The sequence below is a fragment of the Aegilops tauschii genome, chromosome 2, assembly GCF_002575655.3.
Source record: "Aegilops tauschii subsp. strangulata cultivar AL8/78 chromosome 2, Aet v6.0, whole genome shotgun sequence".
Lineage (NCBI taxonomy): Eukaryota > Viridiplantae > Streptophyta > Magnoliopsida > Poales > Poaceae > Aegilops > Aegilops tauschii.
The window spans coordinates 58,149,966-58,167,883 of record NC_053036.3 but is presented as its reverse complement, the minus strand read 5'-3'; the positions used below and the strand labels follow the sequence as shown (position 1 = coordinate 58,167,883).

The following is a 17,918-nucleotide window of genomic DNA, read 5'->3' as shown; positions in this document are numbered from 1 at the left end:
GTGCACACAGACTGTCCGGCATCGAAATCAATCTCCATGCTTGCCGAGCTAGTAATGCTTGATTGAAAATACGAAAGTCACGGAAACCTGCACCACCCTTACTTTTGGGTTGCATTAGATCATTCCATGCACGCCAATGCACCTTCCTTTTACCCTTTTCAGCTCCCCAATAAAAGCCTCTTACCATCCTAGTAAGTTCATCGCAAACTGAAAAAGGCACCTTAAAAACTCCCATAATATACGTGGGTAGAGCTTGAGCCACAGATTTAATAAGCGTCTCCCTCCCGTGCTGGGTAAGAAGACCATCACCCCACTGAATCAAACGCTTAGTCAAACTCATCTGTAGGTTTTGGAATCGCCCTTTGGACATGCGACCATCAGGGGTAGGAAGGCCGAGGTACTTTTCCTCACACACCAAGCTAGACACATTTAGTACCCCTCTGACTTCCTCTTGAGTGATGAAAGGACACGCAGTACCAAAAAGAATTGAGCATTTATCAAAGTTCAAACTTTGTCCAGTTGCCTTACCATAAATATCCAAAGCCAATTTAACTTTCTCAGCCTGAGCACGTGATGCCTCAAAAAACAGCATGGTGTCATCAGCAAACAAAAGATGAGAAATCCCGGGGCCTCTTCTACACACTTTTAACGAAGAAATCTCGCCCACAGACACATAGTGCTTGAGGATTGCAGATAAGCCATCAACCACAAAAAGGAACAAGAAGGGAGAAAGAGGATCGCCCTGCCGAAGACCACGCGACGGTGCAAATGAATCCAAGAGGGTCCCATTAAGTTTGACAGAATATCTCACCGATGTGACACAAGACATTATCCAGTCCACCCACCGTTGAGAGAAACCCAACTTTTGCATCACCTGCTTCAGGAATTTCCAGTCCACCCTGTCATAAGCCTTAGAGAGGTCAAGCTTATAAGCACAAAAACTTTTGGTTGGATCTTTTTCTTGTTTGATGTGGTGTATACACTCAAAGGCAATAAGAGCATTATCCGTGATCATTCGCCCAGGAATAAAAGCACTCTGTTCCGGAGACACAATATCATCCAGAAGTGGCCACAAACGATTCACCAAATATTTAGAGATAACTTTGTAAATAACATTACAAAGACTGATAGGCCTGTAATGGGAGAAAGTAGTAGGATTAGGAATCTTAGGAATAAGAACGATAGAGGTAGAACTTACCCCTGCCGGCATGATCCCTGTGGAGAAGAATTCCTTAACCGCTCCAATTACACTATCCTTCAAAATATCCCAATTACGCTGAAAAAATCTCGCCGGTAGACCATCCGGGCCTGGAGCCTTAAGAGGTCCAATCTGAAACAATGCATCTGATATCTCCTTGTCACTAAAAGGAGCACACAGCCGAATGTTGTCCTGGTCTGACACCTTAACCTCAAGGAGATCGAGAACAAGTGAAGCATCTAGTGTTGGGTCAGCCGAAAATATGCCTTGAAAATATTCATTTGCCAAGGACGCCATATCCTCAAAATTAGAGCGCACCACTCCAATACTATCAGTTAACTCTCGAATTTTATTTTTACGGGCACGCCAAACAGCTTTACTTTGAAAATATTTTGTGTTTCTGTCGCCCTCTTTCAGCCACATGATTCTTGAACGTTGAAGCCACATCATCTCCTCTTGATAAATCAACTCATTCATCTTGTCAGTAACACGTCTAATCTCCTGCCTATCTGTATTCATACACATAAGCTCCTCAAGTTGCGTACGTGATTTGGCCAGCTCCCTAGAGATATTACCAATTTTTTTGTTACTCCACGTACTAAGGGTAGCCAATGTCTTGCTTAGTGCAGCTTGAAGTTTTTCTAAATTGTCCACATCACCAACCGAGTCCCATGCTTCTTTAATTACTGCTGGCAGTGTTACATCCCGTTCCCAGAACACCTCATATCGCCGAATTTTAGGGCCTGCCTGGCCAGAATCCGGGGCGCCCTTCATCACCAATGCCACGTGATCAGAACACGGAGATACAACATGCTGGACAGAATAGACCAGAAACATATTACGCCAGTCGTTTGTCGCCGTTGCCCTGTCCAAGCGTACTTTAACATTGGACACACCAGCCCGCAAATTATCATATGTGAACGGGATTCCAGAAAAGCCTAAGTCAACCGGACCGCAGACTTCAAGCGTATCTCTGAACGCGATCATCTGCTGTTCCGACCTTGGGGAAGCTGAGAGGTGCTCGAAGTCCCAAAAGGCTTCGTTGAAATCTCCTATAACAAGCCATGGCCGGTCGCTCACGTTCTTTAAACTCTGTAGCTTCGACCACATGAGATGACGGTTCTCAACACGTGGCTCTCCATAAACAAAGGTGACTCTCCATTGTTCTGCATCAACATTCAATCTGACCAAAGCATCGATATATCTTTCCTCCTTACCCAAAATTTCAACCACGCACGACTCATGCCGAAACAGTGCTAATCCACCACTCATACCATTGCTATCTACTCCCTCGAAGCCTTTCAAACCAATACGGCCTCGAATTCTCCTCATCTTCGTAGCTTTCTGCCTAGTCTCACAAATAAAGACCAACATGGGGGAATGCGACTGAGAATCGTCGCTATTTCACGAACTGGCCGGGGGTTCCCCGCCCCCCGGCAGTTCCAGCTTATGAGATTCATTGGTCCCGGCGGCGCCCCTCCTCGGAGCCCGCCGATGATAACAAGTTGTTTGATTTGTTCAGACCACTCGTAACTGAGTTCACTCCTGTTCTTATCCTCTTAGGATCCTGCTCACCAGACGGACTAGGCTGAACCACCATTGTTCCTAGCATAACAGGTTGGTTCGACGCGCTTGCTGGTGTGAATTGGTGGCGCGAATCAACATCTCGCTTCCTGTTGGAATCAAGTTCCTCCACTGCACCTGGCACAAGACCGTTTTTATCCACGTCCATAGCTGCTAGAACGGCTGCACCATTGCTGCCACCCGGATCAACAGGGGTAGAATTTTCTTGATCACGTATCATAGCTCTACCTCCACCTCTACCGCTCCATGAAGCTCGAAGTTCTTTAAAGATCAGTTTAGAGGTTGCGTGCACACCGTCCCCGTGCTCCGTATGTAGGTGTCCAATCATACCACAAAGCGCACACCAATCATAAACTCCAATGACGATGACGACATTTTGTTCACATCTCATCGCATGATTTTGAAAATTTGTTCACAAATGCAATAAAATGTTTTTTAAAATTTATTCACAAATTGCAGCAATGTTGACATTTTCGAAAAAAAATCATAGTTGTAAAAAACCTTAGTAATTAAAATAATAATAATTATTTTCAAGAAACGTTTTCTAAAAAATACTATAATATTCCGATCCACCCGGCAGTTAATTCTTCAAAATTCACACGGGTATATAGTCACAAAGACTCAGAAACATTACTGTTTAACTACATACATTTGGTCATTCGTGAACATTTTTACAAAATTGTGAACATTTTTTACTCTTTACAAACACTTTTTAAAAATTGTGAACATTTTTTATATTGGGAATTGTTTTTAAGAATTTTCTTTTGAATCGGCGAACAATTTTAGAATAGATGAACATTTTTTCGAAATTGGTCGATTTTTTTAAATGCATGAACATTTTCTGAAGCAGCAAAAATTTTATGAATCAATAAACCCTTTTGTAATTTTTAACTGTTTTTTAAATTTTAGGACATTTGTTAAAATGCATGAACATTTTTTGAATTAGCACACATTTTGTTCAATTTCATTAATAATTTTTAATACACGCACTTTTTTTCAAAATCATGGACGTTTTTTGATCTTATGAAGGTTTTTAAAATTGCGAATATTTTTAGAAATATTCCGAGCATTTTTTGAATTCAGAAACATTTTATGGTTCTTGAACATTTTATTTCGAAATTATCATTTTTTATATTGCAAAAGTTTTTTGAAGTTCCAAATTATTTAAAGTAGAACAAAACAAAAACGGAACAGAAAAATAAAAATAAAAAACGGAACTAAAAAAACAGGCGCCCGCACATGGGCCGGCCCAGACGGGCTCACTGTGCACAGAGCACAGTATAGTAGGTCCCTATCCTTGGGCCGGCCCAGGCGGGAGATTCCATGCAAAGCGTTTTTCATCACTTATCATGGCATTGGTGAGTAATATTTTGCAACTTTGAGGTCAACTTTTAGGACAATGTCCGTGCGATGCTACAGGAGGAGGAAAACATACGCAATAAAAGAAGCATATACATGGACAAATCTTGATGCAAATCAAACAACCAAAAGGAGATTATGTTTCGGTTAGTAATCATAGACCTTCTGACAACCTTGTTATGAGACGAACGACAATGGCAAAGAACGTCATAGAGTTAAATATAATTATCTGATGATTTATGTTATTACACGAAATAAGATATCCGTACATTGAAATTTTAGAAGTCCAACAATTCTCTATCCCTTCTTACCGTAGAAGGGTACAAGACAAACATTCCTTGTACAAAGATAGGTAAATATCGTGATTTTTACGTGTTAATCAAGCAACGACGGTGCAATACTAAACAAAGATACAAAACGCCAACCACAGTGATCATACTATGAATAGTATATGATAAGTTCATACATATTCGCAGTAACATCAAAAATAAAATTATTAATTAGAGGAAAATGCATTATTTTCTTTTTCTAGTACTTCGGGGAGGACAAATGGTATAACGTGACATCAGACCAGCAACTTCCTTGAATCTGACATGCTTATATCATTTCATAATATGGCCTTGCACTCAAGAATCAAATGGAAGCTTGATAGGCCGTTTCTTCTAGCTAATTATAATATGGACAAATAGTATACAATATAGGCTTGCACACAAGACTCAAATGGGAACATGGCAGGCCGTTTCTTCTAGCTAGTTGTTCCATTGAAAAAAAAATACCATCATGATATATACCCAGTGCAAGGTACATGTGCAGAACAAACTATAAAAGGGGGGACCGTAGAACAGTAGAGAAAAATCAGTTCTACACCCTCAACAAAGTCTTTCCTAGCTTGTTCTGTTTTTCCTTCCTCCTGTTGTATGTGTTTCCTTCTAAAGACTCATACAATGCGCTTGAGATATATTCTTTTCAAGCTCCTCAAAGAGCAAGCACATTGTAATAAAAAATCATGGACAATAACAGTACTCCATCGGTAATGTATTCATATGGGGCCATGGGGGCCTTGCAAAACAGGCGTAAAAATTCAGAAACATATGCTTTTTATCTTTTAATCCTCTTTTCTTGCAAGAACATGCTGGATTATAGATTATCGCTTGTGATCAGAATCACAAGGGAAGTACAATGTGATCGTCATAAAAACATAAACATGATATGTTTGATATAAAAACACAACAAAGGGGGAAATTTCCTTGTCCAACAAGGCCTATAGAACTGTCATTAAAAATAATAACAATTGTCCAGCAAACACATGCATTTCACATACAGTAGTAGCATATATAGTTCTCTTTGTTAATAAATTAGGCCATGTTCACATGCATTAAAACATCTTACAGTCCAGTCTAATGCCAGTTCAAAATTGACACCATGGCTGCGCAAAATTGTAGAGTAGAAAACCAGCATGATATGCACGTCTACCATCCTGTACATCTGAATATACAGTGAAGCTTGTACTGTGTGCAGCCTAAACTGAAGCAACTTAAAATATCAAGGGAGTTAAATCATGAAATCTATTGACCAATATCTAACAAAAGAATTATTAACATCGGTCCATTCTGGAGTAAGTTTATAAGTTGCACTATCATCAAATCTTCTCGAAAACAAAAATGATGCTTTGCTAACAGGATGAAAAAAAATAGTGCAGCTCACTGTTACATATCACTAACCATAAATACCATAGAGCAGAAACCTTGTTCATATTAACCGTGATCATAAAATTGAATTTATATGTACACCAAAAGAAAACAAAAAAGTATATGTAACTAAACCATAATAAGATTGACTCTTATTTGTACGGTTCGTCCATCCAATGTATGCCTGATGTATAACAAAAATATATTTGAATATAGTATATGCTCCAGGTTTCACCACCGGAACACCATATATAGGGATCACAAACATATGGTTTGTGGTGCAGGATTCTAGATATTGAAGGCAAGCATCATGCCTAGTACCAACCAGAGAATCATGTATTCCAATGCAACAGTACTACTATAGTTTATCCTATTAGTTCCAGTAGTTATCATATTAGTTCTCACAAAACTAACTGGATAACTATGCAGTGTCATCGTCATTTTCAGTAGTGTTGACATGCAGGCAAAAAGAATCCAATGTTAAGTTCTAGGTGCATATAAATATGATGTATTTGCGCCACCACGAAAAATCAAAGAGTTATTTGTTATTACATATCAATATGTTCAGTGGGCGCTGCACCAAAGAGCACATATAATTAGTACAATACTGGAAGCTTTGGCTCAAAAAAAGGTTAACCTCTAATATCAGTCAGCTCTGCTGCACCAGAGAATTATAAACGTGGACATGATAAAATAAGGAACCATATAGGCGTGTTACAAACATTAGTGTGAAGCAAACATATCTTAGTTGTGGGCTCTAACCGCTGAAAAGAAGATGACAAGAGTATTTAAAAGTACTGAACAAAGCGAGTGGTAGGGAGATGAACTTCTGGTGGATGGTCTCCAGGAGAACTGCCGGAGGTATGGATTCCTGAAGAATAACAAATGGTCCATAACAATTCATGTGCAGCTGGGCAGTGGTTCAGCGCTAGGATATTAACTACCTGTAGCTGAATCCACCATGAGGCTGGGATTTGGTAGAGGGGAGATGGGGCAGCAAGGTAGATGGAAGCAGGAAGGACAATAGTGGAAAATATAACAAGTTAGTGAAACCATAGTTACACCAGGTTGTTCTACAACATAATCAGCAACGAATTATCCAAAGGTTGAGTAAAAATGGTCCAATGTTCAATATAAAAATACAAAGAAGCTATTGCACCGAAAGTGAACATTTTAAGGCAGAATGCTAAACATAAACTTCAGGGTTAAGGTAGCATTATTTTTGGACACCGCATCTTATGGATACTGCAAATTACTTCCAGAAAGTATATCTGATCTAAATTGATATGCAGAGACAGAGAAAATTATACCAACTGCCAATATAAGCTGGGACTGAAGACTGAACAAACTCGTCCATATCATGAAGTCCAGTAACTGCAATCATCCAAAGCAAAGTAAGAAACAGAAGTACCATAAACACATGTAAGATGGTTATGGACCGCTTGTCTAGCAATGCAAGCTTACCATCAGGGGCGGCATCATAGACAACCAAGTCTGCTCTACATCCATCAAAGTGCCTGATAACCTGGCAGCATATGTACATCTGTTACAGCAATACAAGCAAAAGTTTTATTACAAAGAATTTATCTATGCGTCGATCTATCCATCTCACCACTTCCGCTGCCCGAGCATTGGTGATGTCGCCCTACACTTGTATAACACCTTCTATCGGAGCCATCGGTTGCAGATCAATTCCGGCCACCATGTCTGCTATAAGCAGAGCACAGAAACAATCAGATACAAAGAATGAAATTATGTTAGAACATAAGATGTTCGCACTGACACTGCTACTCACTTGCCGTCAGATGATAGCTTTGCTGTAGATACAAATTGTGGCTCAAAATCTGCAATTGCGATTGAGATAAGCAATTGAACAAAGGGATACAAGCATGGATGTGGGAAACCGAGCTTGTGAATACCTGGCTCCAGCTCCCAGGAGCAGCGCACAGGTCAACGGCACGCTTCACTCCTGCACACATGAACAGCAAAAGGAAAGCAGCATGTGGTTAATTTGATGCTGCACACCAATGGAAGCAAAGTGGCAGGAAGGCGAGAAAGCTGATTGGTTTCAGACGAGATCGTGGAAGATGTTGAACTCTTGGTCGATCTGCATGAGCTTGAAGGCGCTGCGAGCCTCCACCCCTCCTCCTTGGCCTTCCGGTAGTAGATGTCCTGGGAAACCGCCGGACAGAGCCCCCACCTCGCGCCTATGGCCGGCAAGCCACCGGCGAGCAGCAGCAGGACACCGCCGCACCTCACCTCTCCCTTCTCTTTCCCTCCGGCCTCCCATCTCCTTCCCCCCATCCTCCCTTTTCTCTCCCACTCATCTCTCTCTTCTCTCACAGGTACCCGACGCTATGCCACGCCCGCCAGCCGTCGTGCTCCGAACTCCGGCCGCTTTCCTTCCAGATCCGGCGCCTGCGCGCCATTTCCCACCGAATCCGGCGAGATTCGGCAGGTCCTCGCCGACCGCGCCACCGCAAGCCCCTGGCTGCCGCTGGTCTTGTCTGCGTCGTGGGCGACGCGCCGGACCTTCTTGCTTGCCCGCCTCTCCTCCAAGCCTCTCCATTTTCTCCTCCTTAGTCTCCGCGCGCGCCGCCCGCCTCCCTGCCGCCGCCTGATGTGACGCCCAAGTCCAGCGGCGCCGCCCCTCCCTGCCATGGCCGCCCCCTGCAAAAAAGGAAAGATAAGGATCGCGGGTTGAATACTCCCAACTCCAGGGTTCTTTTTGTAAAAATGACACGTTTTCTCAGATTAGCAACTTAAAATAGGACCGCGGGTTGATTCATGTAAACTGAGGGGCTTTTTTGGAAAACTGCCACGATGACGGACGCCCAGGAGCAAGCGCTGGTTTATTATTAGAGAAAAGACTACTACAGCAGGAAAAGTAAACTAGCTAAAAACTATTACTAATTTTTTTGTTTTTCTTAAGATTTATTAAACACATAAGAAGAAAGCAGAAAAAAGAAAAATAAACTAGCATGGATAGTACAATGAAAGAGTATGAGCACCGACATCTAGCAATGAGTGTGTGAACATGAATGTAATGTCGGTGGGAAATACGTACTCCCCCAAGCTTAGGCTTTTGGCCTAAGTTAGTTTATTGCCACGGATGGCCTGGCGGATATCCATAGTTGTAGTTGGGGTCATACTGAGATGCAGCGGTCATTGCATCGTGTGCTGCAGCTTGGAGGCGAGCTATCTCAGCCCTCCTCCTATACTCCTCCGCCTCCTCTCTGGTTATGTAATGTCTCCCTTTTTCCTTGAAAGTCAAAGAGAGTAGGGGCAGGAAGAACAATATTGACGGTGTGACGCCTGTCAAAGATTAGTCTGTACTGGAGAGGTGGTGCATTCCTCTCGACAACCTGATGGTGAACCATATCATTAAAGTCTAGATAAGTAGAAGGCAGTTCAATATCATCATCACGTATGGTTACACCAAGAAAATCAGCTAAGCGGGTTGCATAAATTCCACCAAAGAAATCTCCATTAAATCTATTGTGATGCAACCTACGCGCAACAATAGCTCCCAAATTATAAGATTTGTCTCCTAGCACAGCACTCCTAAGAATACTGAGGTCAGGGACACACATATGACATGCTCATCTTTACCATTTATGCACCTACCTATGAAGAGAGCAAAATAATGTATAGCAGGAAAATGAATACTCCCTATTGTAGCTTGTGTTATGTCTCTAAATTCACCCACAGTTATACTGGCAAGAAAATATCTAAATTCAGATTTGCGAGGTTCACGAGGCTACCCCATTGTGGAAGTTTGCAAGCAGGAATAGCTCTAGCAGATTCTTCATCCAGAACATAACCCTCAGGCACAACAGACAATTCATATTTATTAGGGGGGAGAGTCTTCATCATCACTATCTTCAATATTATCAGTTTCAATAATTTCATTCTCTCTAGCCCTAGCAAGTTGTTCATCAAGAAATTCACCAAGTGGCACAGTAGTATTAAGCATAGAAGTAGTTTCATCATAAGTATCATGCATAGCAGAAGTGGCATCATCAATAACATGCGACATATCAGAATGAATAGCAGAAGTAGGTTTAGGTGTCGCAAGCTTACTCAAAACAGAAGGTGAATCAAGTGCAGAGCTAGATGGCAGTTCCTTACCTCCCCTCGTAGTTGAGGGATAAATTGTTGTTTTTGCGTCTTTCAAGTTCTTCATAGTGACCAGCAGATATAAATCCCAAGTGACTCAAAGAATAGAGCTATGCTCTCCGGCAACGGCGCCAGAAAATAGTCTTGATAACCCACAAGTATAGGGGATCGCAACAGTTTTCGAGGGTAGAGTATTCAACCCAAATTTATTGATTTGACACAAGGGGAGCCAAAGAATATTCTCAAGTATTAGCAGTTGAGTTGTCAATTCAACCACACCTGGATAACTTAATATCTGCAGCAAAGTATTTAGTAGCAAAGTAGTATGGAAGTAACGGTAACGATAGTGTTGAGGATATAGACCTGGGAGTCACCCGCCAGGAGGGCCGGGTTACTCTAAGGGTCATTGCCAGAAGCCCGGAGTTAAGTTTCAAGATAATGGGCCAGAGATGGGCTGAGACCCGGCGAGGGCTTATTACTCATAGTTATCATCATTGTTATAGTAGACTTGTAGTGTAAGGCAAGTATTGTTTAGAGTCCGAGCCGGACACTCTTATGAGCCGGCCGGGACTCTAAGGGCTGCTGGGCGTCAGCCTTCATATATAAAGGGACGACCCGGCAGCGGTTGAGGGGCGACAACAATCTGATCGAGAGCCGGGCATAGCTGTTTAGCTCCCTGGTTATCGAAACCCTGATTAATACCACCTCAACTGGACGTAGGCTTTTACCTTCACCGTAAGGGGCCGAACCAGTATAAACCCCCGTGTTCCTTGTCCCGCATAACCCCTTCAAGCTTCCTAGTTGCGATGGCTCCACGACTAAGTCCTAGCTCAAGGACATCTGCCGCGACAAGTCCACGACAGTTGGCGCCCACCGTGGGGCCAGCGCACGGTGGATTTGAGTTCTTGAAGGGCAGCTTCGAAGGGCTCAAGGGATACGCCGTAGGCCGGATGACCAAGAGTCGTCGCGGCAAGCTCTACATCGACGACGAGGACTGGGGCCCCGACGCCGGCTCAATTGAGTACGGGTACCGGGTCCCCTTTGGCGGAATCCATGTCTTCATTGGCAAGGTTGGTGAGCCGGGCCCCGAGCCGGATCTCTGCGCCGATCTCATCGAAACGGCTCAGCGCGCACGACCCGCCCGGGCCCGGCCTGCCTTAAGGCGCGCTTTTGTGGGATGCATCCACGGAGGGCCCTCTGATCCATCCGGGTCTGGTGATGAGGCGGCCGCCGGCTCTGACGGCGAGTCGGCCGCTGATGAGTCAAACTCGTTGTACCAACTTCAAGATGGCAGGCTCATGAGTTTTTCCGATGGCAACAGTATTCCGGACCTTTTTGAGCCGCCAAGTCAGGTTGGAGTTTTCATGGCCGGCGCGCAACCTGTTCAGAACCCCGCTGCCGGATCAGGAAACCCGGTGCCTTCCCCGGCTCAGGTGCTGATGGATCTCACGGACAAGATGACGGCCCTGTTAACCGCCACGGTTGACCCGGCAGATCAAGCTCAGCATGATGCGGAGGTGGCACAGTTAAAATTAGATCTGATGAAAGCTAAAGAGGACCTTGCAGCGGAAGGGATCAGACTGGCGGCGGAGCGGGCAGCTCTCGATGCCCGGACTCAGCTGATTCAGGCGCAGTCCTTCCAACTCACGATGGATCAGAACGCGGCCAATGAGGTCATGAGAAGGAGGCATCAAAAGGCTCAATCTCGACTCCCGCCGGTTTACGATCCGCGCAACCTCTTCAACACACCGGGTGCAGGGTCTAGTCACCCGCCGGGGGTCGTAGCACCCGGATCTGGACCCCTTATTCAACCACGAGTGATGGGGCCTCCCCAGGGGCCCCCCGCCCCGCCTCAGTATGTGCCAATACCCCCGGGTCATTATAATAACCCGCTGGAGAACATGGTCGCCGCAGCGGCACGGCTGGCGGCTCTGCCCGTTGATGGCGACTCTCCAACAGCTATTGAGACCCGCCGGGTCAGAGAACTCCTCCAGACAGCGCTGGCGCAGCAAGAGGCGTACTCCTACAGCCGGGATAGAATCCATTCAACCCCTCGTCTAGGGCAGAGCCCGAGTTACAGCCGGCACATGGTCTCGGCGACCGGCTCAAGTAATGTCCGACGCCATGACCCGCCCCCTGGCCACGGCCCGGCTCATGTTGGAGCCTTCTACGCAGCAGACCAAGCACGGCAAGAGGCGGAACAGATACCGCAATTGACGGCTTACCAGACCCCCCCCCCCCCCGGCGTATCCGACGGCGTCCGTTGATGTGGGTATTTCTACCAGGACCGGGGGTGTCCCTTGTTTGGTGCCGGCCATCCGTAATGAACGTCTGCCTAAGGACTTCAAGGGCCCTAGGAAGGTGCCTAACTATACAGCTGACTTACAGCCTGCGGCCTGGATTGAGAGTTATGAGATGGCTATGGAATTGCTAGAGGTCAGTGAGGCGGCCATGGCCAAATATTTCACCATGATGTTGGATGGAACTGCCCGCACGTGGTTAAAAGGGCTACCACCGAACTCCGTTGGGTCTTGGGCTGAGCTGAAAGCCCGGTTCATTCAAAACTTCAAGGATACCTGTAGGCAGTCCATGTCTATTGTAGATTTGACTAACTGTAAGCAGCAGGAGGGTGAATCCACGACCCATTGGGTTCGCCGGGTCAAGGAGATCATACATTCATCAGATAAGATGGATGCCGGCTCTGTGGTCTTAATGTTGGAACAAAACTGTCGCTTTGTGCCCCTAAAGATGAAACTTGGGCGGCTTAAACGCGACTGCACGGATATGGGTACACTAATGGCGGCTCTTGTCAAGTACGCCGATTCTGATGGTACCAAGGATCCCCCTTCAGATGATGAAAGGACAGGGAAGAGAAAGAAGAACGGCAATGGCAAGGGTCCTCAGTGTAACCCGGGGAATCAAGGAGGAAGCAAGCGCAAGGCCGATGGAAGCCTGGAGTTCGTAGCCAACACCCAAGGTAACAACCAGCGACGCAAGGGGAGGCCCCCTCCCCGAGGCAGCGGGTCAGGACCTTCTCTGGAGCAGCTGTTGAATGAACCTTGTCCGAGACACGGTTCTAGAGAGAAGCCGGCGACTCATCTGTGGAAAGATTGTGCTATCATGAAAGCCTTTAAAAACTACAATGGTCCGGGTGGCGGCTCAGGCGCCGGCGGCTTTCATGGCCCGGGCGGCGGGTCAAATTCCGGTCCTCAGAACGGTCAAGGGGGCTTTAATCAACAGTCTGGTCAGGGTCATCAACAGCAACAGGGGGGCTATCAGACCAACCCAAAGCAGCTTAGCGGTGGACAGTATCACGTGTTCACCACTAGTTTGTGCAAACGAGACGAGAAGCTTCACAAGAGGGCTGTTAATGCTGTTGAGCCGGCGGTTCCACGCTACTTACGGTGGTCGGAGCAGCCCATAGTGTGGAGTAGGGAGGATCACCCTCCCCGGGTGGATAACCTGGGCCACCTGGCTTTAGTGGTGGCTCCTCAAGTGGGAGGCTATAAGTTCACAAAGGTACTCATGGATGGAGGCAGCAGCATCAACATCCTCTATTATGAGACTTTCCGTCGTATGGGGCTAGTTGATAAGAGCCTCAGCCAGTCCAATACTATCTTCCATGGTGTGGTACCCGGCAAATCGGCTTATCCAGTCGGCAAGATCGAACTGGAAGTGGCCTTCGGTGATGAGAACAACTACAGGGTGGAGAAGTTGACCTTTGAGGTGGTCAAGATAAGAAGTCCTTACCACGCTATATTTGGACGGCCGACTTACGCCAAGTTCATGGCACGGCCGTGTTATGTGTACTTACAACTCAAGATGCCGGGTCACAACGGGACCATTACGGTTCACGGCAGCCGGAAAGTGGCTCTGGAGTGTGAGGAAGGTGACGCGGCTTATGCAGAGTCTGTTTGTGCCACAGAAGAGTTGAAATTTTATAAAGACAATGTTGACCCAACAGATATGACCTCTCTAAAAAAGCCAACCACGGAGAATGAACCAGCAATGAAGTTTAAATCAGCTGATGAGACTAAACTTGTTGATTTTGTTCCAGGTGACTCGTCTCAGCAGTTCAGCATCAGTGCAAATCTGGACCCGAAATAGGAAGGCGCGCTCATCGAGTTCATCCGTGAGAATAGGGACATCTTCGCATGGAAACCCTCTGACATGCCAGGTGTACCTAGAGAACTCGCTGAGCACACTCTCAATGTTGATCCAAAATTTAAGCCGATCAGACAGTTCCTTCGACGGTTTAACGAAGAGAGGCGGAAGGCTATTGGTGAAGAAGTGGCCCGGCTTTTGGCGGCCGAGTTCATTGTCGAAGTTTTTCACCCAGAATGGTTGGCTAACCCGGTGCTTGTACTTAAGAAGAACGGCACCTGGCGGATGTGTGTGGACTACACGGACTTGAACAAGGCGTGTCCGGCTGATCCTTTTGCTCTCCCCCGTATTGATCAGATCATTGATGCTACGGCAGGTTGTGCACGCTTAAGTTTCTTGGATGCCTATTCCGGGTATCATCAGATTAAGATGGCAGTTAAGGACCAGGAGAAGACGACATTCATCACTCCCTTTGGAGCCTTCTGCTATGTGTCTATGCCCTTTGGACTCAAGTGTGCACAGGCGACTTACCAGCGTTGTGTGCAGAATTGTCTTCATAAACAGATCGGGCGCAATGTTCACGCTTACGTGGACGACATTGTGGTTAAATCCATCAAGGAGGAAACCCTGATAGATGACTTAAGGGAAACCTTCGACAATCTCCGGGTCTATAAGATGATGCTCAACCCGGCCAAGTGTGTTTTTGGTGTTCCTGCAGGCAAACTATTGGGCTTCTTGGTTTCTGACAGAGGCATTGAGGCTAACCCGGAGAAGATCAAGGCCATCACTTCCTTGGCTAAGCCGGCGTGTGTAAATGACGTTCAGCGTTTGGCGGGTCGCATCGCTGCTTTAAGCTGGTTTATAAGTCGTTTGGGTGAGAAGGCTATGCCCTTATATCAGTTGATGAAGAAAACTGACAACTTTGTCTGGAATGATGCAGCTAATACCGCTTTTGAGGATTTGAAAAAGCAACTGGCAGAGCCCCCCGTCCTTGTTGCTCCGGTTGATAAGGAGCCCTTGCTACTGTATGTGGCGGCAAACGCACGAGCCGTCAGCGTGGCTATTGTGGTGGAGCGCAAGGAGGCGGGTAAGGAGCATCCGGTTCAGCGGCCGGTTTATTATGTCAGTGAGGTGCTCATTGAGTCCAAGCAGCGGTATCCGCATTGGCAGAAGCTTGTATATGGGGTGTTTATGGCGAGCCGGAAGCTTAAGCATTATTTTCAGGGTCATCCCATCACTGTGGTCAGTTCCGCCCCTCTTGGTGATATTATCCAAAACAAAGAGGCTACAGGGAGAATTGCTAAGTGGGCTATAGAACTTGGACCTCATGACCTTAAATATGTGCCGCGCACTGCTGTTAAGTCTCAGGCCTTGGTGGATTTCATCAATGATTGGACAGAATCACAAGTACCCGAGCAAAAGCCGGATAACACTTATTGGACTATTCACTTTGATGGGTCCAGGCAGCTCGAGGGCTCGGGGGCTGGTGTTGTCTTGGCTTCCCCTAAAGGTGACAAATTCCATTATGTGCTACGGTTGATGTTTCCTTGCACTAACAATGCGGCGGAATACGAGGCTTTGCTCCACGGTCTTCGGGTGGCTAAGGAGATGAGCTTAAGCCGGGTGAGGTGCTTTGGTGACTCAGACTTGGTGGCTCAACAAGTATCAGGCACCTGGGATTCTAAGGATCCTCTAATGGCGGCTTACCGCCGCGAGGTTGATGCCATTGCCGGGCACTTCCAGGGATACCAAGTGGAGCATATTGATCGCAGGAGGAACGAGGCGGCTGATGCGTTAAGCCGGCTAGGCTCTCAGCGAAAGCCGGTGCCGCCTAACACTTTCCTGGATGTCCTGTACAACCCTTCGGTCAAGTTGCCTACAGAGGAGGACTTGGCTATCCCTGACCCGGAGGCGCGACTGGTGGCGGCTCTTCATGTCATACCAGACTGGACAATGCCATATCTGGCTTATATAACCCGGGGAGAGTTGCCTGAGGATGAAATTCTGGCCAGACAAATAACCCGACGGGCTAAGTCAATGATTGTTATCGATGGCGAGTTGCATCATCGCAGTGTCTCAGGGGCATTTCAGCGTTGTATCTCCCCTGAGGAAGGTCAAGAGATCTTGCGCGAGATCCATGAAGGGGATTGTGGCCATCATGCCGGTTCAAAATCTCTTGTGGCCAAGGCTTTCCGTCATGGTTTTTATTGGCTGACGGCTCACGCTGATGCAGAGGACTTGGTCAGTAAATGTGATGGCTGCCAAAGGTTCTCACGACGGGCTCATGTGCCGGCTCAGGAGTTAAGGATGATCCCAATCACTTGGCCCTTTGCGGTCTGGGGGCTTGATATGGTTGGACCCTTTAAAAGATCCAAGGATAAGAAGACCCACCTCTTGGTGGCAGTTGACAAATTCACGAAGTGGGTGGAGGCTGAGCCAGTTAGCAAGTGCGATGCAGCCACGGCGGTTCAATTTATAAAAAAGGTGATTTTCCGCTTCGGTTTTCCGCACAGCATCATAACCGACAATGGCACCAATCTATCCAAGGGTGCTATGGAAGAGTTTTGTCAACAAGAGCATATCCGACTTGATGTTTCCTCAGTGGCACACCCCCAATCCAATGGTCAAGCTGAGAGAGCTAACCAGGAGATTCTGAAGGGCATCAAACCCCGGCTCTTGGTCCCTTTGCAACGGACGCCGGGTTGTTGGGTGGAGGAGTTGCCCTCCGTCTTATGGAGCATCAACACTACTCCTAACAGGTCTACAGGCTTCACGCCTTTCTTCATGGTTTATGGAGCAGAAGCAGTTCTCCCCAGCGACATCCGTCATGATTCACCTCGTGTGGCGGCTTATGTTGAGACGGATAATGAACAGGCGCGCCAAGATGCTCTGGACTTGTTGGACGAACAGCGTGATGTGGCAGCCGCCCGTTCAGCGATTTACCAACAAGACCTGCGCCGTTATCATAGCCGCCGGGTCAAGTCCCGGGTCTTCCAGGAAGGTGACCTGGTGCTCCGGCTCATCCAGGATCAAACAGATGCACACAAGTTATCCCCACCTTGGGAAGGGCCTTTTGTGGTCAGTAAGAACTTGCATAACGGGTCATATTACCTCATGGATATCCGGGAGCGTAAATACTCGCGTAAATCTGAGGAGGAGACCCGTCGGCCGTGGAACATAGCTCAGCTTCGGCCTTACTACACTTGAGCTACCGGCTCTTGTGGTGTACATATTTATCTCAGCCATGTATATATTATGATAAAGCAATAAAACATGACCTCTGTCCTTTGGTCTCTTCCAAACATGTGTGTTGTTTTTTACATGCTGACTTACAAAAGATCCGGCTTATGATCATCTTCGAATCTAGCTGTAAGCAGTAAAGTCACTTGGGGGCTTCCTCTTCACACATGGGTCGTATTCGAACCCAAGAGAACATAGCTGTCGATACCCATTTGATTGGCAAAGTGCCAAGCTCATTGGGAAGTTGCCTCTGGTCATATTTGAATCATAGTGTAACCCCTCTGAGAACCGACGTGGATCGTATTCGAATCAGCGTCGTTAAACAATTTTCAGAATCACTTGGGGGCTTCCTGTTCAAACATGGGTCGTATTCGAACCAAAGAGAACATAGCTGTCGGTACCCTCTTGATTGGCATCGCCACACCCATTGGGGGCTATATGATCGTATCCGAATCTTAGCTTAACCCCTTTGGACCGGGTTTCTGGTCGTATTCGAACCGGAAGCCCTTAAGTTTTTATATTTTACCACAAGTTTACTCTGGTCATATCAAAGTATGTACTACCGGGTTTCGCTTGCCGGCTTAATTTTGGAGTTATCTTGTTAATTGAACATCCTGGATGTCATC

The 17,918-nt window shown here is 46.4% G+C and overlaps 1 protein-coding gene across 6 annotated transcripts; it reads right to left on the bottom strand.

Moving 5' to 3' along the window:
- Positions 1 to 4,659: 4,659 nt before the first annotated feature.
- LOC141041527 (uncharacterized) lies at positions 4,660 to 8,541 on the bottom strand. 6 transcript variants are annotated; one of them, XR_012201763.1, is made up of 8 exons: positions 7,910 to 8,541; positions 7,749 to 7,799; positions 7,625 to 7,673; positions 7,442 to 7,539; positions 7,294 to 7,354; positions 7,140 to 7,203; positions 6,774 to 6,796; positions 4,660 to 6,700 (listed from the first exon to the last, which is right to left on the bottom strand). XR_012201763.1 is itself a non-coding variant. In XM_073507962.1 (7 exons), the coding sequence occupies exons 3-7, from the start codon at positions 7,459 to 7,461 to the stop codon at positions 6,587 to 6,589; spliced, it is 282 nt and encodes a 93-aa protein (XP_073364063.1). In that variant the 5' UTR covers positions 7,462 to 7,539; positions 7,625 to 7,673; positions 7,749 to 7,901; the 3' UTR covers positions 4,660 to 6,586. The 6 variants fall into 6 exon arrangements, 1 of the variants encoding a protein (XP_073364063.1); XR_012201761.1 differs by having other exon boundaries at positions 6,774 to 7,203; XR_012201762.1 differs by having other exon boundaries at positions 4,660 to 6,796.
- Positions 8,542 to 17,918: the final 9,377 nt, after the last annotated feature.